This window comes from Coregonus clupeaformis, chromosome 4 (genome assembly GCF_020615455.1).
Source record: "Coregonus clupeaformis isolate EN_2021a chromosome 4, ASM2061545v1, whole genome shotgun sequence".
NCBI lineage: Eukaryota > Metazoa > Chordata > Actinopteri > Salmoniformes > Salmonidae > Coregonus > Coregonus clupeaformis.
Genome location: NC_059195.1, coordinates 23,780,743 through 23,808,621, shown reverse-complemented (window position 1 = coordinate 23,808,621; position 27,879 = coordinate 23,780,743). Strand labels below are relative to the sequence as shown.

At 40.8% G+C, this 27,879-nt stretch overlaps 3 protein-coding genes across 11 annotated transcripts in view; all 3 read right to left on the bottom strand.

Moving 5' to 3' along the window:
- Positions 1–1,242: 1,242 nt before the first annotated feature.
- Positions 1,243–3,890, bottom strand: LOC121556385. Of its 3 annotated transcripts, none has more exons than XM_041870294.1 (6): positions 3,753–3,890; positions 2,948–3,221; positions 2,605–2,733; positions 2,343–2,486; positions 1,810–1,863; positions 1,243–1,693 (listed from the first exon to the last, which is right to left on the bottom strand). In XM_041870294.1, exons 2-6 carry the CDS (start codon positions 3,216–3,218, stop codon positions 1,434–1,436), a joined length of 858 nt encoding a protein of 285 aa, XP_041726228.1. In that variant the 5' UTR covers positions 3,219–3,221; positions 3,753–3,890; the 3' UTR covers positions 1,243–1,433. The 3 variants fall into 3 exon arrangements, with proteins under 3 accessions (XP_041726228.1, XP_041726234.1, XP_041726240.1); XM_041870300.1 differs by having other exon boundaries at positions 1,243–1,660; XM_041870306.1 differs by having other exon boundaries at positions 2,948–3,121.
- An 8,308-nt stretch (positions 3,891–12,198) lies between these two features.
- LOC121554886 (protein FAM171B) lies at positions 12,199–20,330 on the bottom strand. 2 transcript variants are annotated; one of them, XM_041868607.2, is made up of 8 exons: positions 19,978–20,330; positions 17,461–17,694; positions 17,171–17,263; positions 16,583–16,741; positions 16,262–16,432; positions 15,597–15,731; positions 15,189–15,312; positions 12,199–14,879 (listed from the first exon to the last, which is right to left on the bottom strand). In XM_041868607.2, the coding sequence occupies exons 1-8, from the start codon at positions 20,180–20,182 to the stop codon at positions 13,604–13,606; spliced, it is 2,397 nt and encodes a 798-aa protein (XP_041724541.1). In that variant the 5' UTR covers positions 20,183–20,330; the 3' UTR covers positions 12,199–13,603. The 2 variants fall into 2 exon arrangements, with proteins under 2 accessions (XP_041724541.1, XP_041724545.1); XM_041868611.2 differs by having other exon boundaries at positions 15,615–15,731.
- A 342-nt stretch (positions 20,331–20,672) lies between these two features.
- dgkh (diacylglycerol kinase, eta) overlaps positions 20,673–27,879 on the bottom strand; it is a 100,726-nt gene continuing 93,519 nt past the window's right edge. For all 6 annotated transcript variants that reach the window (XM_041868574.2, XM_041868583.2, XM_041868591.2 and 3 more), the window contains one exon: positions 20,673–24,624. In XM_041868574.2, coding sequence (XP_041724508.1) covers positions 24,538–24,624 — 87 coding nt within the window. In that variant the 3' untranslated portion in view covers positions 20,673–24,537. The remainder of the gene's footprint in view (positions 24,625–27,879) is intronic.

Here is a 27,879-nt window from a genome sequence, read left to right as displayed (position 1 = left end):
GCTTCATAGCAAAGGGGGTGAATACATATGCACGCACCACTTTTCCGTTATACATTTTTTAGAATGTTTTTTTATTCCACTTCACCAATTTGGACTATTTTGTGTATGTCCATTACATGAAATCCAAAATAAAAATGAATTTAAATAACAGGTTGTAATGCAACAAAATAGGAAAAACGCCAAGGGGGATGCATACTTTTGCAAGGCACTGTATAGGCCGATAGATGTTTATAGGCCTACAGATGTTTATTTCAGTCTAATTTATTGGACCTCTCCTTCTTGGAGGTTGACAACGTAAATATATATATTTTTTAAATCATTTAAATATAATGTGGCGGGACATCTTCCGACTGCACCTTTACCTGTTATATTTGGAATGTAAAGAACCATACTCATAATCAAAATATATTGTCTTACATTTCTTACAAAACTGTTTCATTTAAAGATGATATTGTCCTGATTTTCTCAATTAAAAATAGCACCACAACCAATAATTACACATGTGGCAAAAACCCAGACTCAGGGGTAGACATAACATAGTCAATGTAAATCTGGGACATGCCAATTAGTATGATATGTTACTTTTCATATGGTATATATTAATTGGTGGATGTCCATCATCAATTCAATATAATATTATGAATTACAATTTGTATGATATGTTACAAATTACAATTTGTTGTGGCTAACGTTAGCTAGGCTAGGGGTTATTGCTAGGGGTTAATGTTAAGGTTAAGGTTAAGGTTAAGAGTTAGAGGAAGGGTTAGCTAACATGTTAAGTAGTTGAAAAGTAGCTAAAAAGTAGTAAGTAGTTGCAAAGTTGCTTATGTTGTGATTGGAACACGCAACCTTTGGGTTGTTAGACGGTCGCCTTCTACGCGTACCCATTCAGCCCGACCAACGACTCTATTTAGTTTTTGCCTTAAGTAACCTTCTGTCATATGTAAACATACCAAACGTAGCATGTCATACTAATTTGAGTGTCCCGAATGTAAGTTTATGAGACCTGTCACGCCCTGGCCTATAGAACTCTAGCTAGTTTGGTCAGGGTGTGAATATTCTAGGTTTGTATTTCTATGTTTGGCCGGGTGTGGTTCCCAATCAGAGGCAGCTGTCGCTCGTTGTCTCTGATTGGGGATCATACTTAGGCAGCCAGTTTTCCTGCCTGTGTTGTGGGATCTTGTTGTGTTCCTGTTTAGGCTTGTGTGTTAGCCCTTTGGACCGTCACGGTTAAGTTTGTTATTTTGGTTACTGTGTCGTGTGTTTATTAGTTAATAAACATGTACGCCTTTCACGCTGCACCTTGGTCCGACCCGTTTCTTAACGTACGTGACAAGACCAGGCAGGTGTTTAAGATTAATAAAACAGTGATTAAAAAAGTTTAAAAATAGCCCTGATATAGAGAAATGATAATGAATAACAAATTGACCTCTTCAAGCTTTTTCAGCATTCAGGTCATCCATGACATCCTTCTGATGATTAAAAAGGGCTTGAATCAGGGCCTCAGCAGCCCCGGTGCTGGTCGCGCTATCCAGGAGCTTCCTCATCATTTCTTGTGGTGTCAACTGGGCATTCACCGTGGCAGCCATTTCATCATGATAACCTCCGCTCTGCAGATCATCTACAATGGCCTTCACATTTTTCACCCGGCTAACCAGAGCTGTGCGGTAAATTTTCAAAAACCCATGTTTGTCTTTCACAGGGAAGAGAAATAAATATATTTAGCATAAATCTAATTACATTCTTAAAGTAAGATACATGTATCAATGGCATTTTCAGTGTTACAGCCCTTTCACAATATTTATCTACCTGAAATTGAAGCAATCGATGCAGAAAATGGCATGTTCTTGGGCTGTGATGGTCCTAAAAGAGAAATGGTGATATATTGAGAATAGTGCACCAATGTCACTAACATGAAAACACACTATGGGAATGAAGCCTGCATCTGCTCGGAGCCAGTCAATGAGTTTCACCTTATTCTCAATGATACTTTTCATCACAGGGCCCTACAGAAGCAATTTGTAGTGATAAGCTGTTTGTTTCTCAAAGAAAACAATAATTATGTTGAATAATTAAGTTTATCATCTATCATTAAAAAAACTGATTGACTACCTGAGATGAGGATACATCTTCTGTTTGCTTTGATGGCACTGAAATATATTAAGTTGCCATTCTTTTATTTCAAATATCACATATCAAATGCATAATTGAACATTATTTTAATCAAAATGTCTGTGCACTGAGCTTATTTGTCAAGGTTATTTGTCAAGATTATCCTGTTCTCTAACACAGCTACCACTGAGACCTGTGAAGATAAAACCTGCCTAAATACAGTATTTTACCTGGACACTGTGGGGCTGGGGTCTGTAACACAGACATATTGAGGTTGCCATCAATTGTACAGTTCGATATCTCTGATGCAAATATATGGCTGTGGTTTGTTGCAACCATTTCTGCATGTGGGGTTGTTTGGCTGAGGTTCATTCCTGAAAGAGAAATTTTTTGTCCAAGTAAATATACAATTGTGTTATGTTCTTCTTTTAGCTGTTAGTAAGCAACATTTTCTCAGTATTACCATGTTGGCTTATTCACAGTTGCACTCACCAGATGGATTCCCCGATCCTGCTTGAATGTTCACATGCATGTCTAAGTCTTTTATACCTCTGACATTGGTGACTTTCCTGGTATCAACAGTGCTGTTGCATTCCGCATACACCGTTGGGCTGGATGACGCTTCAAAACACATCCGTTATTGCCATGTTAGATATGACCTTACAGAATATAATAAACATTGTACCAGCAAACCCAATCATTAAATTGGTGCCTTATGTATAGTAAGACATATTTAAAAGCTTTACTGTAAGAGTTGTATGTTTTCTTATCATAACCATATGAAGTATTTCTAAATGGTTTATATCACTACAAATGTTGATGTATACTGCTTTACCTTGTGTGCGCTTGTTGAAATGTTGTTGAAGGCCTGGATAATGTGTCTGCTCTTCCTTCAGTATCTTAAGGAATTCCTCACATTTACTATCTTCCATTTCAATGAATGTCTCCAAAAGAAGACTGATCTTCCCTGCATCAGTTTTTTGTTTGCCAATAGCCTTATCCTGTTTAGCTGTTAGGATATTTTCACACTTGTCAATGATATACTTAGCATCCTTCATTGATAACCACTTGCACAGGTCCTTCTTGTATGACATCAGAAATTCCATGGCCTATTTGGAAATAATAAATAAATGTCTATTGGGTAAAACAGTCTAATATGTTTATAGGTTGGTAGCAATCTAAGTTTAACTGGACCAATATAATGTTTAATAAGGCATGATTCTGGTTTACCCAAGATGGTTTTTAGAGTATTAAACAAACAATGGTTTCAGGTTTTGAATGCATCATGATTAAATGTTATTAAGTAGAACAAACAATAATACTTATATTATGATCTTGTAACAAAGTAAAAGACCATGTCACCCTTTCTAGTATCCTGTTAACCCTTTCAATTTCACTCTATGATAAAGTAAGTACCTCCAGAATTCATACAATTTGAACATAATACTGAATACTTAAAAACGTCTTCAGGCAAGAAGCCGTAACTGTGTGGCAGTAGGCCTACAAAACACCTCCAGCAGTTAATTGTATTGGTGGACGTAACATAAACTTGACAGACAATGGCTGGTTTTCACACAAGGCTCAGGAAAAGAGGCTTCAGTACCTCCAAGAATAAACTGTAAAACAGGAAGATAACTTACCAAAGGATAGAGGTCTAACAAAACAGGTTCTGGTAGTAAATGTAAATCTGAAGACTGAAAAGACTTAAAGACCTGAAAAAGTCCTAAAAACCTAAAATATGGCTGAGGCAAACTTTTTCCTTTATGTAACTACGTTTATTCAACAGCAGAACATCTTAAGTGAAAACGAAAGTAAAGACTTGTGTGACATGCTGGCAAGGGTGTGGCCTAAGATGCACGTTGAGGAGAAGTATTTACATACCCTACATTACATGTACTGCACCACCTGTAGGAATTGTGATAACATGTCAGTACAAATTCAACCCATGACTGTTGTTCACCCACTTAACCTTCAGCACATGCTCCTAGTTGAGCATAATTTAATAGTGGACCTGCCCTCCATGGTATGCCATGTGCTCTTGTCCTTGACCTTTCCTTGACATCCTAGGATAGGGATGAACCTGAAGTCACTATCTCATTGTGCAGGCGAAAAATTGACTGGTTCTAAGATCTGGATTGATTAGGCAGTGTAATGCAGGCAAAAATACACAAGACACTTGTAAGAGTGGAACCAGTTGAAATAAAATAGAAATAGGTTGATTGAGACATGGAACACTTAGCTGAAGTTTTTCTGTGCAATATCTAGAAACATTCAGGAAGTCATTTTACCCAGTTATATTAAGATTATTGTATCTTTACTTGACTTAATAATGAAGTAAGATTGGACATTGGGTGTTTGTGTTTGCAGAACCTCATGCCCTCACTAACGTGCTCTGAATAATTTGCTAAGTTACTAGTGTTTTCTGATGTTTTGTGTTCACATTTTATGAGGGTTATAGAGATGATTGTCCAATTCTAGTTGTTGCAATACAATGTATGCAAATATGTCTTGAACATCAATGCTCAATATTTTGATAACTACATGCAAATGTACACTACTGGTCAAAAGTTTTAGAACACCTACTCATTCAAGGGTTTTTCTTTATTGTTAATATTTTCTACATTGTAGAATAATAGTGAAGACATCAAAACTATGAAATAACACATAGTGAATAATGCAGTAACCAAAAAAGCGTTGAACAAATGAAAATATATTTTACATTTGAGATTCTTCAAATAGCCACCCTTTGCCTTGATGACAGCTTTGCACACTCTTGGCATTCTCTCAACCAGCATCATGAGGTAGTCACCTGGAATGCATTTCAATTAACAGGTGTGCCTTCTTAAAAGTTAATTTGTGGAATTTCTTTCCTTCTTAATGCGTTTGAGCCAATCAGTTGTGTTGTGACAAGGTAGGGGGGGGGTATACAGAAGATAGCCCTATTTGGTAAAAGACCAAGTCCATATTATGGCATAAACAGCTCAAATAATCAAAGAGAAATTACAGTCCATCATTACTTTAAGACATGAAGATCAGTCAATACGGAACATTTCAAGAACTTTGAAAGTTTCTTCAAGTGCAGTCGCATAAACCATCAAGTGCAATAATGAAACTGTCTCTCATGAGAGTTATCAGCCTCAGAATTGCAGCCCAAATAAATGCAACACAGAGTTCAAGTCACAGACACATCTCAACATCAACTGTTCAGAGGAGACTGTGTGAATCAGGCCATCATAGTCGAATTGCTGCAAAGAAACCACTACTAAAGGACACCAATAAGAAGAGAGACTTGCTTGTGCCAAGAAACATGAGCAATTGACATTAGACCAGTGGAAATGTGTCCTTTGGTCTGGAGTCCAAATTGGAGATATCTGGTTCCAACTGCTGTGTCTTTGTGAGACGCGGTGTGGGTGAACGGATATTCTCCGCATGTGTATTTCTCACCGTAAAGCATGCAGGAGGAGGTGTTATGGTGTGGGGTGCTTTGCTGGTGACACTGTCTGTGATTTAGAATTCAAGGCACACTTAACCAGCATGGCTACTACAGCATTGTGCAGCGATACGCCATCCCATCTGGTTTGGGCTTAGTGGGACTATCATTTGTTTTTCAACAGGACAATGACCCAACACACCTCCAGGCTGTGTAAGGGCTATTTTACCAAGAAGGGGAGTGTTGGAGTGCTGCATCAGATGACCTGGCCTCCACAATCACCTGACCAAATTGAGATGGTTTGGGATGAGTTGGACCGCAGAGTGAAGGAAAAGCAGCCAACAAGTGCTCAGCATATGTGGGAACTCCTTCAAGACTGTTGGAAAAGCATTCCAGGTGAAGCTGGTTGAGAGAATGCCAAGAGTGTGCAAAGCTGTCATCAAGGCAAAGGGTGGCTATTTGAAGAATCTCAAATATAAAATAACTACATGATGTTAACTACATGATTCCATATGTGTTATTTCATAGTTTTGATGTCTTCACTATTATTCTACAATGTAGAAAATATTTAAAATAAAGATAAACCCTTGAATGATTAGCTGTTCTAAAACTTTTGACCGGTAGTGTATGTCTATTATGATGGGGAGGTCAGTAAGAAAGTCAAACACAGACTGTCATTGCAAGTCCAACTCTTGTCCTGTATAAGCCGATAGAAGTTTATAGGCCTACAGATGTTTCTTTCAGTCTAATTTATTGGACCTCTCCTTCTTGGAGGTTGACAACATAAATAATTCAACAACATTTCATTTAAATGTAATGTGGCAGGAAATCTTCAGACTGCACCTTCACATTTTATATTTGGAATGTAAAGAACCATAGTCACCATAATCAAAATATATTGTCTTGCATTTCTTTAAAAAATGTGTCCCTTATAGATGATATTGTCCTAATTTTCTCAATAAAAAATAGCTCCACCACCAATAATTACCACCAATTATTACACATGTGGCAACAACCTTGACTCAGGGGTAGAGGTAGCATATTAAAAGTAAATCCGGGACAGCCATTTTGTATGATATGTTACTTTTCGTATGGTATGTATTAATTTGTGGGTGTCCATCATCCATTTCGTTTGATATGTTACAAATTACAATTGGTACAATATATTATGAATTGTAATTTGTGCTTTATGTTACAAATTTTCAGAACGTATGATATGTTATGAATTCCAATTTGGTGTGGGTATCGATAGCTAGGCTAGGGGTTAGTGTTAGGGTTTAAGGTTAGGGTTAAGAGTTAGGGGAAGGGTTAGCTAACATGCTAAGCACTTGGAAAGTAGCTAAACATTTGTAAGTAGTTGTCTAAAATGCTAAAATTGTCTGTGATATGATTTGAACACGCAACCTTTGGGTAGTTAGATGTTCGCCTTATACGCGTACCCATCCACCTCAACCAACCACTCTATTTTCATTTTTGCCTTCAGTAACAGTCTGTCTTATGTAAACATACCAAACGTAGCATATCATACTAATCTGAAATCCTGGAATTACATTTACTACGTTATGTTTAGTCTATGAGACCAGGCCGGTGGCTAAGATTAATAAAACAGTGATTTTAAAAAAGCCCTGATGTAGAGAAATTATCATGAATAACCAATTGACCTCTTCAAGCTTTTTCAGCATTCAGGTCATCCATGACATCCTTCTGATGAGTAAAAAGGGTGATACATTGAGAAATAGTGCACCGATGTCACTAACGTGAAAAAACACTATGGGAACACAATAGCAGAGAGTCTAACCCAGCTAAATTGGTCAGCATTTTTTATTTTATTCACGACAGTGTTAGAAATGTTTACTCCGGTCCACAGTGCAAGAAAGGTGGTCATCCCTGCCTCATGCTACAGGGATTGACATTTTAATAGGACCTCTAAACCAGGATTTGCCTTATGTTCCACATAGGAACGAAGAGGACTAAGTTAGTAAGTTTCAATCAGGAGAAATCCATGCATCATCATATAGCCTGACTGGCCTCTTTCGGTGTATACAAACAGCAGTCTCTTCTTGGATCACTATTGGTACTCAGAAATCCAAAAGTAAACATTTAGCAGACGCTCTTATCCAGAGCGACTTACAGGAGCAATTAGGGATAAGTGCCTTGCTCAAGGGCACATCGACAGATTTTTCACCTAGTCAGCTCAGTGATTAGAATCAGTGACCTTTCGGTTACTGGCACAACGCTCTTAACCACTAAGCTACCTGCCGTCCCAACATAACAATATTTCACGTCCCTGCAAATAATATTTAAGGTAAAGACATAGTACTAAGCTATTCTGGTATTCCTAAATCTAGTCTTCAAAAACGAAGTTGAAGATAAAATATTACATTCTGTTAGAATGTTACTTAGTCAGTTAACATGCCACATTACCTAGTCAGAATAAGATGGTAATCCACTTCTTAAGTTCGGGATAGGTGTCATTCACCTCACTTTCTTTGAGAGTATCAACAAACTGAGAGCATGTCTTTTCCTTTTTGAGAATCATCTTGTCAATCAGGTTGGTCACAGCAGCCTCTGGTACTGAGAGCCTCTTCAGCCTTTGATACGCCGTATCGGTAACAATACGTTTGGAGTGCACATGTTGATGAATGAAGTGTGAATCTGCTCGGAGCCAGTCAATGAGTTTCACCTTATTCTCAATTATAATTTTCATCACAGGGCCCTACAGAAGCAATTTGTAGCGATAAGCTGTTTGTTTCTCAAAGAAAACAATAATAATGTTGAATAATTATCTTTTTCATCTGTCATAAGAAAAATTGGGATTGACTACCTGAGAAGAGGACACATCCTCTGTTTGCTTTGATGGTACTGAAATATATTAAGTTGCCATTCTTTTATTTGAAATATCAACTTTAATTACAATGTTTGTGCACTGAGCTTTTTTGTCAAGGTTATTTGTCAAGATTATCCTGTTCTCTAACACAGCTACCACTGAGACCTGTGAAGATAAAACCTGCCTAAATACAGTATTTTACCTGGCACTGTGGGGCTGGGGTCTGTAACACAGACATATTGAGGTTACCATCGATTGTACAGTTCGATTTCCCTGATGCAAATATATGGCTGTAGGTTTTTGCAACCATTTCTGCATGTGGGGGTGGTTGGCCGAGGTTCATTCCTGAAAGAGATATTTTGTGACCAAGAAAATATACAATTGTGTTATGCTCTTCTTATGGTGCTAGCTGATAGTAAGCAACACAATTTTCTCAGCATTACCATGTTGGTTTATTCACAGTTGCAAACAAAAAGATGTAAAGGGTTTGCACTCAAAAATATGTCGCATAAAGCTTACTTCATTATTGCATTTTTTCACGTTTCGGCTTTACAGCCTTCTTCAGTGTGTAGGTGATTAGTTATTCACAGTTGCACTCACCAGATGGATTCACCAATCCTGCTTGAACGGTTACATGCATTTCTAAGTCTTTTATACCTCAGACATTGGTGACATTTCGGGTATCAACAGCGCTGTTGCATTCCGCATACACTGTTGGGCTGGATGACGCTTCAAAACACATTCGTTATTGCCTTGTTAGATAATGTGTCACGACTTCCTCCGAAGCTGCCTCCTCTCCTTGTTCGGGCAGGCTTTGGCGTTCGTAGTCACCGGCCTTCTAGCCACTGCCGCTCCTCATCTCATCATTCCATTTGTTTTGTCTTGTTTATTACAAACACCTGGTTCATATCCCCTCATCAGTACCTGTATAAGTGTTCCATCTGCCCCCTTGTCTTTCGTCTTCAAGTCCTTTGTGAACGAGGTGTTTCGGGACATGCTTGGTCGCGGTGTAGTGGTCTACATCGATGACATTCTGGTTATTCCGCTACTTGCGCCGAGCATGTGTCCCTGGTTTGCAAAGTGCTGGGCCGACTGTTGGAACATGAACATGCCAAGGCAGAAAAGTGTCAGTTTTTTTCAACAGTCCGTCTCCTTCCTCGGATACCGCATTACCACCTCAGGTGTGGAGATGGAGGGAGATCACATTTCAGCCGTGCGTAATTGGCAGACTCCAACCACGGTAAAGGAGGTGCAGCTCTTTCTTGGCTTTGCCAACTACTATCAGAGGCTTTGGCAAGGTCGCAGCTCCCATCACCTCTCTGTTGAAGGGTGGGCCATCCCGGCTCCGCTGGTCTGCTGAGGCTGACAGGGCCTTCAGTAACCTGAGGGTTCTGTTCACCTCAGCCCCGGTACTGGCCCATCCCGATCCATCACTACCATTCGTAGTGGAGGTGGATGCGTCCAAGGTAGGGATAGGCGCTGTCCCATCTCAACGCTCGGGCACACCACCCAAGCTCCGCCCCTGTGCCTTCTTCTCCAAGAAGCTCAGCCCGGCGGAGCAGAACTACGATGTTGGTGATCGGGAGCTGTTGGCTGTAGTCCGAGCCCTGACCATGTGGAGGCACTGGCTCGAGGGGGCGAAACACCCTTTCCTCGTCTGAACGAAACACCGTAACCTGGAGTACATCCAGGCAGCGAGGAGACTGAACCCTCGCCAGGCCAGGTGGGCCCTATTCTTCACCCGGTTTGATTTTACACTATCTTACATCCCGGGTACGAAGAACGTGAAGGCAGACACACTGTCACGGCTGTATGACACAGAGGAGAGGCCCATAGACAACACCCCCATACTCCCGGCCTCCTGCATTGTGGCCCGGTAGTTAGGGTGATGGACGCGGACATATAGCGGGCGTTACGCACAGAGCCATCTCCACCTCAGTGCCCAGCTTGGCCACAGTACGTGCCGTCTCTTGTCCATGACCGTCTGATCTATTGGGCACACACGTACAGTGCACTGCCTGACCGGAGTACTGGTGGCTTACCTTCTCTAGGGACGTAAGGGTGTATGTCTCCTCCTGCTCTGTGTGCGCCCAGAGTAAGGCACCTAGGCACCTCCCAGCGGGTAAGTTACAGCCCTTACCAGTTCCACAACGGCCATGGTCCCACCTGTGTATTGACTTTCTCACTGATCTTCCCCTGTCTCAGGGTAACACCACCATCCTGGTCGTTGTGGACCGCTTTTCCAAAGCCTGCCGCCTCCTTCCTCTTCCCGGTCTTTCCACAACCTTGCAGAATGCGGAGGTCCTGTTTACTCACGTCTTCCGGCACTATGGGGTGCCAGAGGACATAGTGTCTGACCGGGGTCCCCAGTTTACATCCAGGGTCTGGAAGGCGTTCATGGAACGTCTGGAGGTCTCGGTCAGCCTAACCTCTGGGTTTCACCCCGAGAGTAATGGGCAGGTGGAACGGGTGAATCAGGATGTGGGTAGGTCCTATTGCCAGGACCAGCCGGCGAGTGATCTGTGTTCTTGCCATGGGCAGAATATGCCCAGAACGCTCTCCGGCACTCCTCCACTAACCTATCGCCCTTTCAATGTGTTTTAGGTTATCAGCCGGTTCTGGCACTGTGGTATCAGAGCCAGACCGAAGCTCCTGCAGTGGATGACTGGTTTCGGCGTGCGGAGGAGACGTGGACCGCTGCTCATGTCCACCTCCAGCGCGCCGTGTGTCGCCAGAAGGCCAACGCTGACCGCCACCGCAGTGAGGCCCCGGTCTTGGTACCAGTGATCGGGTCTGCCCCTCCGCCTGCCCTGCCGGAAGCTGAGCCCGCGGTTTGTGGGGCCGTTCAAAGTCCTGAGGAGGATAAACGAGGTTACATATAGGTTATTATTCCCTCCAGATTACCGTATTAACCTCTCGTTCCATGTGTTTCTCCTCAGGCCGGTGGTGGCTGGTTCGCTCCAGTAGTCTGAGGTGCGGTAAGTTCCTCCGCCCCATCTGGACATCGAGGGGGCCCCGGCTTACTCCGTCCGGTCCATCCTGGATTCAAGGCATTGGGTGGGGGGCCATCAGTACCTCGTGGAGTGGGAGGGGTACGGTCCGGAGGAACGGTGCTGGGTCCCGGTGAGCGATATCCTCGATCCCTCCCTGTTGCGGGATTTCCACCGTCGCCATCCGGCTCGCCCTGCTCCGCGTCCTCCTGGCCGTCCGCGAGGCCGGTGTCAGCCCGCTGCTGGAGCTGCACGTCAAGGGGGGGGTACTGTCACGACTTCCTCCAAAGCTGCCTCCTCTCCTTGTACGGACAGGCTTCTGCGTTCGTCGTCACCGGCCTTCTAGCCACTGCCGCTCCTCATCTCATCATTCCATTTGTTTTGTCTTGTTTATTACACACACCTGTTTCACATCCCCTCATCAGTACATGTATAAGTGTTCCCTCTGCCCCCTTGTCTTTGTGTGTGATTGTTTATTGTGAGGTTCGAGAAGCTCGATGGAGCTCCTTGTATTTTGTATCGCCGGGATATTTCCCTGTGTGCGGTGTTGGTTCCAGTGCGCCTGTTTTGCGCACTGGAGTGTTTTGACGCATTACTGCGTAACTGTGTTCCGGAATAAATCAATTTATTCTGTGATTTACCCTCTTGCGCCTGACTCCTTTGGAAACACTCATCACATAATGACCATACAGCATATAATAAAAACACTGTACCAGCAAACCCGATCATTAAATTGGTGCCTTATGTATAGTAACACGTATTCAAAAACTTTACTGTAAGAGTTGTATGTTTTCTTATAACTATATGAATTATTTCTAAATGCTTTTTCTCACTACAAATGTTGATTTATGCTGCTGTTTTATTTAAAAAAGCAATCAAAGATGAGTGACAATGTAAAAGCAATAAAAGTTTCCATAGAAGTGACCCTAATAGTGTACAGTGTATATTACCTAAATAAAAACTATCAATAATCATAATTAACATTTGATCATTGGCCTTGTTGTAATGTAGTCTGCTCAAAGTTGTTTTTACATTCCCTTTTGAAGACATACAGTATATTTGACTTCTATAGTGTCTGTATCACAATAGTAGATAATGCATATTTTCAGTTGTGTATGTGCTTTGTTCAACTGAAATATCATACACATTTTTATAAGCCTCTGTGCCAACCAGTGATGAGTCATTTGCAAGTAAACTCATATGTATCATAATAGGCTCATACAAGCATATTTGGAAATGTAATTACTGTTTCAATACTATCTTGACTTAAGCAACAACTCATGCCATTATAAATTGTACAACATTTTTACATTTTAGTCATTTAGCAGACGCTCTTATCCAGAGCGACTTACAAATCTAGGGAAGACAAGAAGAATAGACTTTAGTTGATAAACCATGACCATGGTGAAGTACCAGAAAGTACAAGCAGTTATATTTAAGTGACAGATTTGGGATGAGAGAAGTCTAGAGTCCCGTAAACTCTATGAACAACAGCTGGTTTTCAACAGAGCGGGAGTAGCCATCTCACCCAACATACAGTTCAAAGGCTACAGGACAGGAAGATATAACTTACCACAGGACAGGATGTCTAACAGAGCAGGGTCTGGTAGTAAACGTAAATCTGGAGACCTTACAACTTTCCGTACTGACAAGTTAAAATGTGGCTGAGGCAAACGCGCGCTTACTTCCAGGAATGTAACAGACTTTCTTTATGGAGGTATAGGCAATAACAGACAGGCTGAGTCACAACGAAATTTAAGTGAAGACATGCATTGCGGGCTTGTAAGGGTGCAGTCTATAGAAATTAATTATATGTTATTAGTAAGAAATTGAACACCTGTGAAGTGAAACTAAGATTAATTTAAGTTTCACCATGTTTGCATTCGACAGATGAATACAGTAGATTGTAAAACACCACCTTTAGGCATTGTCATAACATGTATTGACACAGTCAGTGCAATTTTGTGTCCATGACTGTTCACCTACACAACTTCAGCTCATGCTTCTAGTTGAGCTTTGTGAGTGGCTTTTCCTCCATGTGATGCCTCGTTCTTGTCATTGTCCTTATCAAGGTTTCCTGGGGGTGAGGTGGACCAGGGACACGCTCAGTAGGCAAATGTTGTGGAGCGTTCCAGATAGAAATGTCATGAATAGAACTGATATGAATACTTATTGTACATATCAGGGGGACATGTTTGTTCTACATAATATATTTATATTCCACAACTGAATATAGCCCTGAACTCAGTGTCTCTCGGGGCAAGTACTCAGCCCCTCCACTGTCTCCTCTGAGATGTTGGTAGCAGTTCCACTAGCACCACTTACATCCAGGACGGTCCCCAGGGGGGCGTCATTATCGGGGGTCTGGCCGCCCATGGTGCCTTTCCCGCTGCACCCATTGTTCACTTCCTCACCGGAGACGAGAAGGAGGGTCTTAATATGGGGCGTGGCTCTCTTGACAAAGGTGCCACTATGATCCAGCGTCATCTGCCTATTCCCACCAGTTGGCTGGTTGTTGGGCTCGCTCATATCCACTCCGGAGTCAAGGCTGGTGTCACGGCTGTCCCCCGCTGCCCTGCGTTTTCTCTTGGAGTCCGTGACGGAGGAAGAGTTGCGGCAGATCTCTGCGGCCGGTTTGCCCTCAAGGGATACAAACCATGCCCGCGGGGCGAGAGGAGAGGGCCTGGCCCTGGTCATGGTGAGCTCCGACAGGGTATGCTCTGAATTCTGGTCTGCTCCCTGGAGCTCGCTGGAAAAGGGACGCCCACCCCCACGACGGTGCCCTCCTCTTCCTCTGGCCTCATTCAGCGTGCCGGGAACTGAGATGGACTCTGGGAGGCTGCTGTAGTAGTGGCCCCGGGACTCTGGGTTGAAGGTGGACGGGTCCCCTTGAAGCCCCTCCAGACCCCTTGGCTGCACCCCCCTGCCATGCCCCTGGGAGTGCTCCAGAGTGGCCAGAGGGGCCTTGGGTAGAGTCTGGGTGAGGTTGTCCTTGCCCACAGACTGTCCTTGCCCTGGGTCGTACGCCCCACCTGTTCGGGGCAGGGTGGCAGACCTGCATCCCGGAGAGGGCTGCTCTGGTGAGCTCCTAAGCCCTGGAGCATGGCGGATAGACACAGGTTGGTTGTGGAAGTGGAGGAGTCTGTCCTGGAGGAACAAGCTCTCATTGAGAGAGAGAGGTAGATTTATCTGCTCAGAAATGTCCCGTGGACACAGAATGTCACTGCTGTTGATAAGAAGGGCCTGCTGCAAAGGCCTGGAGGACTCTGGACCAATACGATCTGTACCCTCAATATAGATGTTGAAGTCGCCATTGTACTTGGAAGTGGCTGAATCGTCCGATTGACCATCGCCCCTCCTTGCTGTTAATGATTGGTGGGATACGTCTTCAGAGTGGGTGGAGTCTTGAGAAGACACTTCGCAGAGTTGGTTGTCATTCGTCGAGGTGGTTTGGTCCCTCTTCAACGACGCCATTTTGGTGGTGTGGATCCTCTTTGTCTTGGGTTCACTAGAAGGACGTCTGTGGATAGAAACAGAGACCTCTCTTAGGACATCCAACATCACACCACCATTGATCGGTTGATCAGCTTCAAATGGTCACTATCACTATGGTATATACAATCAGTTGATATCAGCTTATACCATCGGTTGACATCATTAAAAGATGACTATATTTTGCCATTTAGACTAAAATTCTAATGTGAACCAAAATATCGATGAACAGTTTGATGACACAGTAGATTTGTCAATTCACTTGGCTAGTCTGGCCCATTAACATCTTCACAATAACAGATTAGTGAGGTAACAACAAAATGAATCCATCTTTTACCTTCGACAACAGAGCATCATTGCTAAAACTCCAACGAGGAAGACAAGAGTTCCTCCCAGCACAGCCATGATCGAGGAGCTCTGGTGGGAGATGAAATCCATAGGGGTGGCATGTCCCATGTAACCTATAACATTAGCACATAGGAGTCTGGTTAAAAGGTTGGAGAGCGTTATGAGAGCACAAGAAAATAAATCGTATAGAACAATAAACAACAATAAACAATCTGCTTGCTGGAAATGACCACTAGGTATAAATAATGTATAGTTCAATATATCTGGCAATGGTTGAATTGCATTCTGGTCCAAAATTAATCAAATAATACAATAAACAGAGGTACGTTTTAAGATTTGAAGTTTTAAGGAGTTCTTAATGGTCACATAAATATTTTGTTGATTTGGAAACGGCTACCTATCATACAGTACATACTCCGGATCGAATGCATGGGTGCTGCTATCCAGTAGCCTAGATGAGGAGCCATGAAGGTCCAAAACAACTTCCCCTCCTCCATCTTCACCATTCCCAGTCCTCTGTTCATCCAGGCACCTGAATAATATTGATGATGACACACGTGTTGTAGACATGTATTAACTACTGATCTAGGGTCAGCCTTCCTTCCCCAAATCCTAACCTTAACCATTAGAGGGGAACATTTAAAACTGACCTTAGATCATTGTCTAGGGGCAACTTCCCAAAAAAACCTCTACAAATCAAATCAAATTTGATTTGTCACATACATGTGTTTAGCAGATGTTATTGCGGGTGTAGCAAAATGCTTGTGCTTCTAGCTCCGACAGTGCAGTAATATCTAACAAGTAATATCTAAAAATTTCACAACATATACCCAATACACACAAATCTAAGTAAGGAATGGAATTAAGAATATATACATATACGGACGAGCAATGACAGAGCGGCATGGACTAAGATACAGTAGAATATTATAGAATACAGTATATACATAAGAGATGAGTAATGCAAGATATGTAAACATTATTAAAGTGACGAGTATTCCATTTCTTAAAGTGGCCAGTGATTTCAATAGGCAGCAGCAGCCTCTAATGTGCTACACCCACCAGTAGTATGGTCAAAGGACCAGGCTGGCACAGCATGAGAGGCCTGCAGTCCAGAGTTGTCCCCCAGGGGTAGAGTGATCTGTACTGGCCCGGTCACCTGGATCTCTCTGCCATTGGACAAGAGCTGAGCACTGACAGCTGCTACGGGGCTCAACTCAATGCTGCTGTATCCTGAAACACAAAACACTTTAAAACCTTTCAAATACAAAAGTTCGATGCAAAAGGTCTTATCATTTGGGTATTGCTAATTTGTAGGTTGTTGTCTCTTGCTCTGTACCTCCCTCCGAATGTGGTTTGGAAAAGCTGTACAAACACACACACCTGACTGGTTGATGAGTAGGCCAGTGGTGTAGGCATAGCAGTCTTTCCCAACGGGAGGCTGAGGTGTTGTAAGGTAAGCTCTGACAGAGGAGAGGCTTCTTCTGTCTGTCAGGTTCAGGAGACTCTTAGGGAACTGGATCCTGGGCTGAGACAAGGCATCTACAAATGAAAAGACATATGGTTATTAAGAAGATAAATTACAAAAACAAGGCAATGTTTAGCTTGTGTTCAAGAACTAGGACCTATGAATAAGAGTAGCTACCCCTACACTCTTAGAAAAAAGGGTTCCAAAAGGGTTCTTCGGCTGTCCCCATAGGATAACCCTTTTTGGTTCCAGGTAGAACCCTTTTTGGTTCCAGGTAGAACTATTTTGGGTTCCATATAGAACCTTTTACACAGAGGGTTCTACATGGAACTCAAAAAGGGTTCTACCTGGAACCAAAAAGGGTTCTTGAAAGGGTTCTCCTATGTGGACAGCCGAAGAACCCTTTTAGGTTCTAGATAGCTTTTTTTCTAAGAGTGTAAATAAAGCTTCATAGAATGGATAATAGGAAAGTAAATCAGACGATAAAGACACAACATACATACCATATGTTTTGCCAGTTATCAGAACTGAATCTTCAAACCACCAGATGTTGCCTTGGTTTATGGACAACAGGGACATGGTCACAGCTGAAAATACTGCAATAAATCAGAAGAGAAAAGGCATGGTGAAACTTTCCATAGGCACTTGCTTGACTTGCTCCCCACACTGTCACTGTGTGTAGTTGTTATATTGAGAAACTAGATGGCGATCTCACATTAGAATTCAACAGCTACTGTATACTACTGCAATGACAAGCCGCCACGAAGAGTATACACACACCACACACACTTACTTGGTATCCTGGTGGTTTTCCAGGGCAGCAGGGTGAGAAGGTAGCTATCCATGCTAGCCACGATGGTGAGGGGTAACCCCAGTTGGTATGGCACATGAAGAAAAACTATACCGTCCTCAGTGGTGAGAGCAGAGTTGGTCCTGGTGTAGTTCACATACACCTCCACTGTGGCTAGGCTCAGGACGTGACGGGTTGACATGTCATTGACCTGGACCTTCAGAGTGAATTCAGAGCCTGGAGAAACCAAAGGATAAATTCAGTTCAATTATAAAATCTTCTTACTTTTTACAATTCGATACTGTAATGTAGAAAAAAACTGATTGGCAATTTTTTAAGCAATGATATAGTCCTGATTAAAGCAAAATATGCCTTATTAAGAACACTAAACAAAACGTATTTGAGGATTTCCTAGTGGATGTCTATTATATGGTCCTATGTGATGCAGACACTCAATTTGGCCAATTATTGAGAATATATAACAATGTCTGAAAGATAACATTATGCTACATCAGCAAACAGGCTAATAAAGATATTGTCCAGTTGTCAAATCCTTCCTTTGGGCTGATTTTATAGAGGAGGACAGGTGACAATAAGTCTCTGGGTAGGTATATATTACATCACTATCAACTATCCTGCAGTTTTCAGATCAGTAGAGATGAAGGAGAGATAAGGAGGGGAAGAAGCCTGCCCTACAGCCACTTCACACTCATGTTCAACCATGCAGTCTTAGTGGGCCAACAGGACAGAAGGGCCTGATTAATCTGCAGTGTGGAGGTGAATAATACCAGATTACTATAATCTACTTGTTTGGAGAATTGGGGCCCACTTCTGAGAGATTTAGGGGCTTGGACAGAATGGGGGTTTCCGGCCTATGAGGTCATCATTCCAATAGACATGACAGACATGGATAGATAGGTGGAATCACATGCTATAAACACAAATTAAATGGAGAGTGAGGAGCCAGCTATAGTTGGTAACATCAATCATATGACATGATATGTAGAATATCTTTTGAGACTTGGAAACAGAAAATTAAATGGTTTCTGTGGGAATTAGCCTACATTTTGCAAGAAAGTGTGTGTGTTTGTGTGTGTGTACACAAATAGGAGGAGCAGATGGGCCTGTGGAGACTGATCCTCTGTGGCTCCGGTTCAGACACTGCTGTGTTGGGATTAAGCCATTCCCTCTACAATTGCACAACATCACCGGGACAATCCAAGCCAAATCACTGTCCTAATATAGACACCATAATGAAATGTATAGGAAAGTGGAATGGTGCTGAGATTTAGGTCATTTTGATGCTAACAGTTAGCCTGGTCCCAGATCTGTTTGTGCCATCTTACCAACCTCTATGGTCATTGTCACGGCAATGGCAAACAGATCTGGGACCAGGCTAGTTTATGGTAAGACCTTGTAGGGGGTGCCATGTTGTCAAGGAGAGAGGACAAGCAAACAGTGTGACCTTGTTAGGAGACACACCAGAAGGAATTTGACAAATAATTAAAATGATCAAAATCCTTGTCTTAGCCTCTTCAATGTGGGACAAACAATCAAATTCCTGATCCCTGCAACTGGACATTAGTCTGGTCCTAGATGTCTTTGTGCTGTCTTGCCCAACCAATGCATAACAATGACCATAGGAATAGGCCAGACAGCAGCACAAATAGATCTGGGACCAGGCTTCTGAACATCTGGTACAGCGATAGAAGGTGCCTTTTGTTCTTTTGTTGTGAATAAATGTTCCTTATTGGACGCAATGAGCTAGAAGTGCATGTGAATAAGCATTATGGGAATTAACTCCTACACAATGATGAATAAATCATAAAGACTCCGAACAGAAATATGAATGCAAGCCTGTCATTCATGCAGCATTGTAAACAAGTAGGCAGCCTGCTGTGTAGAAGCTTTGAGGCCCTTGGATCATGCTGTAATGGTGGTCCAAACTCCAAACCAATATCATGACTAGCTAAATTAAAATGAACATGTTTGGCTTTGGAAATGATCTGTTCATTTTAGTTAATTCATACTCTGAATTACATTATAAGCTAATGTAAAAACTGGCCAAATACAGTTATAGGCAGACATTTCCCAAAGATTCTTCACTGTGCTTGCTGACTAATAAACAGCAGATGGAGATAGGCATGCAGTACACAGCATGTCTTGTATTGTGGTATATTTGGCTTACAGCACACCTAATGGGGCTTCTACCGCAATTTAAACTGAGTCTCTCATTCAAAGGTTCTCTGAAGGGAAAAAATATGGGTATGAAAAAAATATACCAAACCTGTGCTGCCTCACCTGTAGGCCTATCCTGCAAGTATGGCATACTATGCACATTTAAGATATCTAAAGATGTAAAATGATCATTATTATTATCATCATTTATGAGATTAAAATGATAGTTTGCTGGCTATCTATACAGTTTACACAATATTATTTTAACACCACACACTTTAAATAACTTTATTTAAAACCAGGAGCAACCTTCCATCTCTAAACTGATTGGCGAATACATACCTGATGAGTAGACTGATGCTGTCTGGTACTGATGAATTTGTTGAACCACTTGCTGGTATGGTGCGCCCTTAACAATAAAGTCTACAACATCGTCGTCAGCGCGCTGAGCCATCTGGCCCGCGGCAGCCAAACCGCTCGCGGTCAGTCTCATCCCATCCCTGTAGAATAGCGCTAATAACAACAGGTAAGCTCCCAATACTGACATGACTACTGGCAGTTACAAAGCGAGACATAATGGCAAACGTTAGGCATGAGTCCCACATTATCCCCCGCATGGTAGGCCATTGTAGTTCTCCAGCGATGCAATTGTTTCAACATGAACATCCTCGTTCAGAATCTATTGTCACTACCAGTACCAGCATGCAAGACAGGTCTGTAGTCTTTGACAAACTCCACCCCTTTTGTCCTATTAAATGTAGCCTAATGCTTTTCGTTTTTTGAACGTCTGTTTTTTGAAAATCTGTGTATAGGTCTAACTACATACATAATTGTATGTAGACCTACTTTACATGAACAGATAATAAATAGCCCAGTACCAGTTAATTAGTAAACAAGAACATTAAATGCATATATGAGTTGTTCTCTCTACATAGTTTTTTTTAAAAATGGGATTAAACAACAAGCAGTATAAACAAACAACATATGTAATGAAGGTAAAACAGTCTTTGGCTAGGCAGAAATAGCATGACACATTGTTTATGCATTCACTTTTATTGAAGAAGGAAGATATGAACCGGTAGCCTTGTTTTTAAGGCACCTAAGAAAATGTACAACAAAGTTGAACCATTTATTTAATCCGAATACAAAAATACACATCTCAGTGACTTCCATATTGTAATAAATAGTTAACCATGCATTCTAACCATAAAAAGGCACAGCAAACAGTCACTTAGTAGTCATTAAAATTACCAACTACCAAAATCATCCAGATAGTAATACAGGTGACAACTGTAACATTATATTCCAAAGATGAAAACACAGTTACACATCATCATATTGTTTAACCTTAGGCAATAAATATGCAAATATTGTATATCTATATATATTTATCCTTAAAAATGTTAACTGTGCCATTGTAAACATAATGTAAACAAATGAAACTCACTTCTCTTCCACCATGCTATAGACCATCATCCTAAAATATCCTCACATAGGGTTTGGTTGGTTTATGAAAACCAGGCAGTTTGCAGCATTATATATACCCTTGCCCTTGGATGCTGATCTAAGGTCAGTTTTGCGTTTTCCCCTCCTAATGGTTATGGTAAGGATTGGGGGAGGTAAACTGATCTTAGATCTGTGCGTATGGGAAACTTCTCCCCAGATTGGAGAACTCAAGCTCTCTCTCTCTCTAAGCCTGGAATGGGGTCTAACACAGTCATGCAAAACCAGGCAGAGACCCTTCAGACAGACACACATAGCCTGTGAACTGAAGCTTTGAGTTTGACCTGCAGTGAGGAAACTCACAGCTCAGATTAAAGCACATTGAGCTGAAAACACAGACATAAACTATCTAGATTGCACTTGAATTCAGACTACTGAAAATGTGGTTTTAATATAAATACAGAACTATGTATTCGAATGTTAAACCACTCTGAGAACAAGCGCTAGGCCTACTTAAAATCAATCCATCTTCAATATGTCTGTGAAACCAGCCCATTACAAAGCCACTTAAAGACAACAAGACATGACTGTGACACAAACAAACAACTGATAGTCATCTGACTGTCACACAATGTCTGACATACAGTTAATGATCAAGAATTGTGGGTTGGGTACTTAGGATTTCATAAAAGATTGAATGTTCAGAATATGTTTAATTCATATCTTTGGTTAGGAACATAGCTACTTTGGGTCTATTAACTTTAATTATTATTTTATTTTTTTCATAACAATCATACTTGCAATAAAGCACATTTATTTTGTCTAGACACTTTTTTACTAAGGTAGGACTAGAAAAAAAAGGTTTATGTTTCAGGACATTTAAAGGCCTCATGATTTGGATTTCATGTTTTAAGAAAATACTTGACTGTGAGGATAGTCTATATGCTTCTTGATAATGTGAATTCTCTTGAGAAGTCACCAAAAGAGATGTGGGTGGGAAACTAGGAATTTCAAGGTGTGATATGTGGCACCCTCTAAGAATATTGTAGGTAATGCTTTATTTTACAGTCCTATATTTACACTAAAAGTAAAAGATACAAGCTACTTTCTGGTGCTTACTTCAAATAAATTAACACAATTGGTAATTAATTGGTACTAAAAATATTAATTGCTTTCTCAATGAATCCCAAAGAAACGAAAATGTAATTACCATGTGATCATGAATGAAATAACTTTCATTTTCAATTTGGTAGTAGATATTGGGGTACAGGAGGACTGTAAAATAAAGCAAGCCAAGATCCTGATACAAACAGTTTTGTTCAGGTAAAAAAATTAAATAAATGGATCAATTGATATAGGATCATTGATATTACAAGTTGGCCGATCAATAATAAACATACAGTTTTTGCAATGTATTTAGCTGATGTAAATGAACATACAAGGGATCATATATAAATACATAGCATAGAACAACAGTCAGGTCTGCCCATTCAACAGTCTATTATTTCCTGCATCCTGCTTTGAGAATCATCCTGGAAGCACAGAGGAACGAGACTAAAAACCGAGCTGTTGGAAGAATTTTGAATGAAAATTAACTAGTTAAAAACGCTATTTAGTTTAAAAGTCGGTCCGTGTATACAAAACCCTTTCGGTTTTCCCCACAGCGAAACAACACGTCAGAGAGACTGTATCAAAACCAATACAATATTGCACCTCCATTAAAATACAACAGCATTAAACAAATACAGGAGAGATTAGCCTACTTACCAAAATCAATAATCCACAATTGGTGTTTATGGTGCAAATCAATAAACAATGTCATCAAAACATGTTAGCTGTTGACACTGCATGTCATGTCAGCAATCTACAAAGGCATTGGACTAGAATAGCTACTAACAGTGTATGCATACACTGGTTTAGATTGCATATATACAGTGCATACTTAGCATCACATACACAAATATACCCTGTATTGCAACCAATCTAACAAAATAAGTGTCCTATCAACATTACATATCACACTGAGCAATTTAGAAAAGCTGCACTTTAGCAAAACTCCTTTGCTCCTCAGCTGCTCTACTTAAATCAATATATAATTCCTATTCCCACTACCATAGTGTTACTCTGTGAAATATTGTGTTTAAATGCTAAAGATTGTAGTGAAATGTATTTACTGATATGAGCATGTAACTTTGCAAACAGCAAAATGGAAAAGTGCCTATTAAGTATTCCATAAAAATATGAAATTGTTGGCTTACAGCCAGCAAATCCACTCCCTCTATACGTAACTGATATTTATCCCAAACATTCTAACAATATTTTCACTACTTTCAAAGTTAACATTTAAGTTCGGAAGTGTCTTGGACATTCACTTTGGTACTGATTTTCACAACAGAAAACGTGTCAAATGACAAAATAACTCCTAATCTGATAATTTGTCTTAAATTCAGATGTTTCCTTACCAATAAAGCACATTTTACAATAAAATGACTAAAATATGGCACATGACATAAGTCTTTGACACAGAATCATCATGCAAAAACAAATAAATACAAATAAAAATTTTAAAAAAAAGAATCAAACCAAAATGATGCTTTCAGTAGTAACAAATGGCATAATAATACTAAAGTCATATAAAAAAAAAAACTTGTTCAAGTGTTATCTTTTTACACAAAAAAATCTAAACACTATTCATGCAATTCAAAATAGATATCCAAAGTCAAGCTAGCATAGCATGCAACATATGTCTCACTGTTTTCCGAGACCTCTCTTCACTCTCTTTAGGTTGTGATGTTACATCTCGCCTTCTCCCAGGGCACATCTGTAATCACACCCTATTCCCTACATAGTGCACCACTCAAATGTAATGCCCTACATAGGGAATAGGGTGCCATTTGGGAAGTAGTCCATCTCCTCTGGTGTAAACAGTGAAAGCAGGATATTGTGACTGTAGTGTTGCATCTGTAGCCGTCTACTGCTAAGCAAAGAGCGAGTAAGCCAATCACAAAGCCATACGGTACTGTACTGAACTGGACACACTCACACCCTGATGGTAGGGCACACTCATGGAAGTCCCATTGTTGCTACTTGGATTGGGCCTTCTCTACGATGCCAGGCGACCAATCAAACATTTATAATGATATGATAGGTTGCATACCTGATTGTGCCATGAATGGTAATATGATTTTAGAAAAATGGCTTTTTGTGAAGATCCATGACTTCCTTCTTTGCACTGTCAACAACTGTCAAGTTCCATCTTCCATTTTGGCACCAATCACAGCTTCACTAAAACATTCTTGTTCTAAAGCTTCTCTCCACAGCTTTCCCAAATTCATCCAAAGGATCAAATCCATCCATCCATCCATTCATCCCAAGATACCAGGCATTCAGCTCTTCCTGCGGAGCTCCAAAACACTTCCTCTGTGGTGGAGGGGCACTTCCTCTCCAACTACTTCTGGGTTAGAGGTCAATCATGGCGGTCTTAGCCAGGTCCTTAGTTCCCTGAAGAATTCTCTTCATATGACCCACTTTCGATATCCCCAGATCCTGTGGAGAGAAGACAACATCTTAAGAACATTGATTCTACTATTTAAAAACGAAATAATTATGGAAATCATTTTCTTTTATATCTTCATTTTGAATCACTATGCTTACTCCGTTTTATGTTTTTGTTTTACGTCTTGCTCTTGCACACCCTGTAACGCAGACACTCATTTTGCCACTTTATACTAAGATTTATAGTGTCAATATAGTAGGATCTATGAAGTAGGAGCAGTATCTACACTGAGTATACAAAACATTAAGGACATCTGTTCTTTCCATGACATAGACTGACCAGGTGAATCCAGGTGAAAGCTATGATCCTTTATTGATGCCACTTGATAAATTCACTTCAATCATTGTAGATGAAGGGGAGAAGACAGGTTAAAGAAGGATTTTTAAGCCTTGAGACAATTGAGACATGGATTGTGTATGTGTACCATTCAGAGTGTGAATTGGCAAGACAAAATATTTAAGTTCCTTTGAACTGGGTATGGTAGTAGGTGCCAGGCGCACCAGTTTGTGTCAAGAACTGCAACCCTGCTGGGTTTTTCATGCTCAAGAGTTTCCAATGTGCATTCAAGAATGGCCAAAATTATAGTTTTAACCATGTTTTGAGGCTATACAATGTTTGTTTACATATAGTTGTTTACAAACATTGGAGTAAAACACGCTTATATTTGGGGTTCTGATGGGGTGTGACAGTTAAACTAAGCCCATGATGGATTTATAAGTTATATTCTTCAAGAATCAACAGGTATATATGATTAATTTATAAGTCAAAAAATGGACATAGCAACGACGGAATCTAGCTTTAAAGGCAGCCAGTAATACATGTTTCACTTCATGTGTGCTGAATATGTCCCATAGTGCCAGATAATACAAAGCAACAGGTCATGTACTGTAAAAACAATATATTCTGGTCAATGACAAAACAGACAGTGTGAACAGACATGTTGTGTTGTGCTGTACCTACCTTTCAATAACCATTGCAAATATTCAAACGTGGAGCACACTACTGAACAGCATGTAGCTGCCACTGTTCGTATGTATGATCCTTTGGCCATTTTCTGTGTGATAGTTTGGTAACACTAATTAAAGCCAAATGGCATGCTTTAGGCACTCAAAATGTCTTATAATAAGGATTATAAACTGGGTGGTTCGAGCCCTGAATGCTGATTGGCTGAAAGCCGTGGTATATCAGATCGTACTGTATACCACGGGTATGACAAAACATTAGGGGTGTAACGATCCATCTACTACATCGATGTATCGATTTATATTCCTATGATCCAACTACATCGATCTGTGCTCGGCGAGTTGGCCTTTTGGACAACATATATCAATCTAACATCGTTTTAAAATGTAATAAATCGATTGTATCGATACTAGGAAATAACCCATTGGATTTAAGCACGTCAGACTTTATATGGATGTTTTTTCTTAGCACTTTTAATGATAAAGGCTTTAAACATTACTCGATTCAGTCTGCCTATCCGTGACGTCATCGCCCCGCGCCAGCAGCAGCGCAAAGGCGCAAAGACAACAAAACATAGCATGGCGGACGACAGAGGAGAAGCCGACGAGCGAGAAATTATCAAGCCACCATTGCGGTCCTTACAAGAAACAGGAATCTAGGAAACTTCACCTGCACTGTCCAGTATCCAGGTATTTATTTCAGTCACACTGGTTGAATTTTTGCCTAAAAGGTTACTGAATCGATTTCAAGTCACTGAATCGTTTCGGATCGTATCGTTCTAAATGAACCAATATCGTCCTTGAATCGTATCGACAACCACGAATCGTGATACAAATCGAATCGTTGTTAAAACGAATCGTTACACCCCTACAAAACATGTATTTTTACTGCTCTAATTACGTTGGCAACCAGTTTATAATCGCAACAAGGCACCTCGGGCGTTTGTGGTATATTGACAATATACCAAGGCTAAGGGCTGTATCCAGGAACGCCGCGTTGCGTTGTGCATAAGAACAGCCCTTAGCCGTGGTATACTGGCCATATACCACACCTCCTCGGGCCTTATTGCTTAAATATATTTAATACTTATATGCTGCAAAGCATTATAACCCACTGGGCACAGATGTCATTTCAACGTCTAGTTTTGATTTACAATTGGTTGGGTAGTCAACATTTTAGGTAACATTTTGGTGATTTTTCGCAAATCCAATCAGTTTTCCACATTGATTCAACATCATCACATATTTGTTTGTTTGTTGAGATGACGTGGAAACAACATTGATTCAACCAGTTTTTGCCCAGTGGGAAGGTCCTCTTACATGCGTATGACAAGTCTTACAATGCATTAAAACTGCATATTATACCTGTAAGTGTTAAAGGCCCAGTACAGTGAAAAACGTGATTTTCCTGTGTTTTATATACATTTCCACACTATGAGGTTGGAATATTACTGTGAAATTGTGACAATTATGATAATGCCCTTTTAGTGTATGAGCTGTTTGAAAAGACCGGCTGAAATTTCTGCCTGTTTTTGTGGGATGGGGTTTTGGCCTTCCATGGTGACATCACCATACATTAAATTAGTTCATAGACAAATAAGAAAAATAGTTCCAAACCTCTCTGCCAATAACAGCTAGTTTTCAGTTATCCCATCACCACTCCCAGACAGTCCTAGCAAAAATCTTTCTTGATAAATGTCCCTTTGCTAAGAAGCTATTTTTGTTTATTTTTGACAATTTTAATTGAAAACAACCACAGTAAGGTACTTAATTGTTACCCAGAAATAATTTGCTGTTGAGAAGAGAAAAAAAACGTCTGCATTGGACCTTTAAGTAAAGTGTTACCATGTTTCTAAATATTGATCAATTATAATTATGTAATAGTGTTTAGGAAGAAACTTCCAATTATGTTTTTTCGCTAGATAATGGTGGTATTGCCATAGCAATATGGAGGGGACAGATTTGGAATGAGGACACACACACACACACACACACACACACACACACACACACACACACACACACACACACAGAGAGAGAGAGAGAGAAACACTGGCACAGTCCAAGGTATGGTAGGCCTGTTGCTCATATGGATGTGGGCACGTGTGTGTCTATTACTGTCCAATGTCAGAAAGTCATCCCCTCGCTTTGCCCTCATTCAATCCCCCTACTGTAGATCCATTAGCATCATTGGTATATGAAACTCTGATAAACAATGTTTTTTTAATAAACAAGTTTAAATGACACTCCATCTCCATGGATGTTTTGGTGATAAACAAGGTG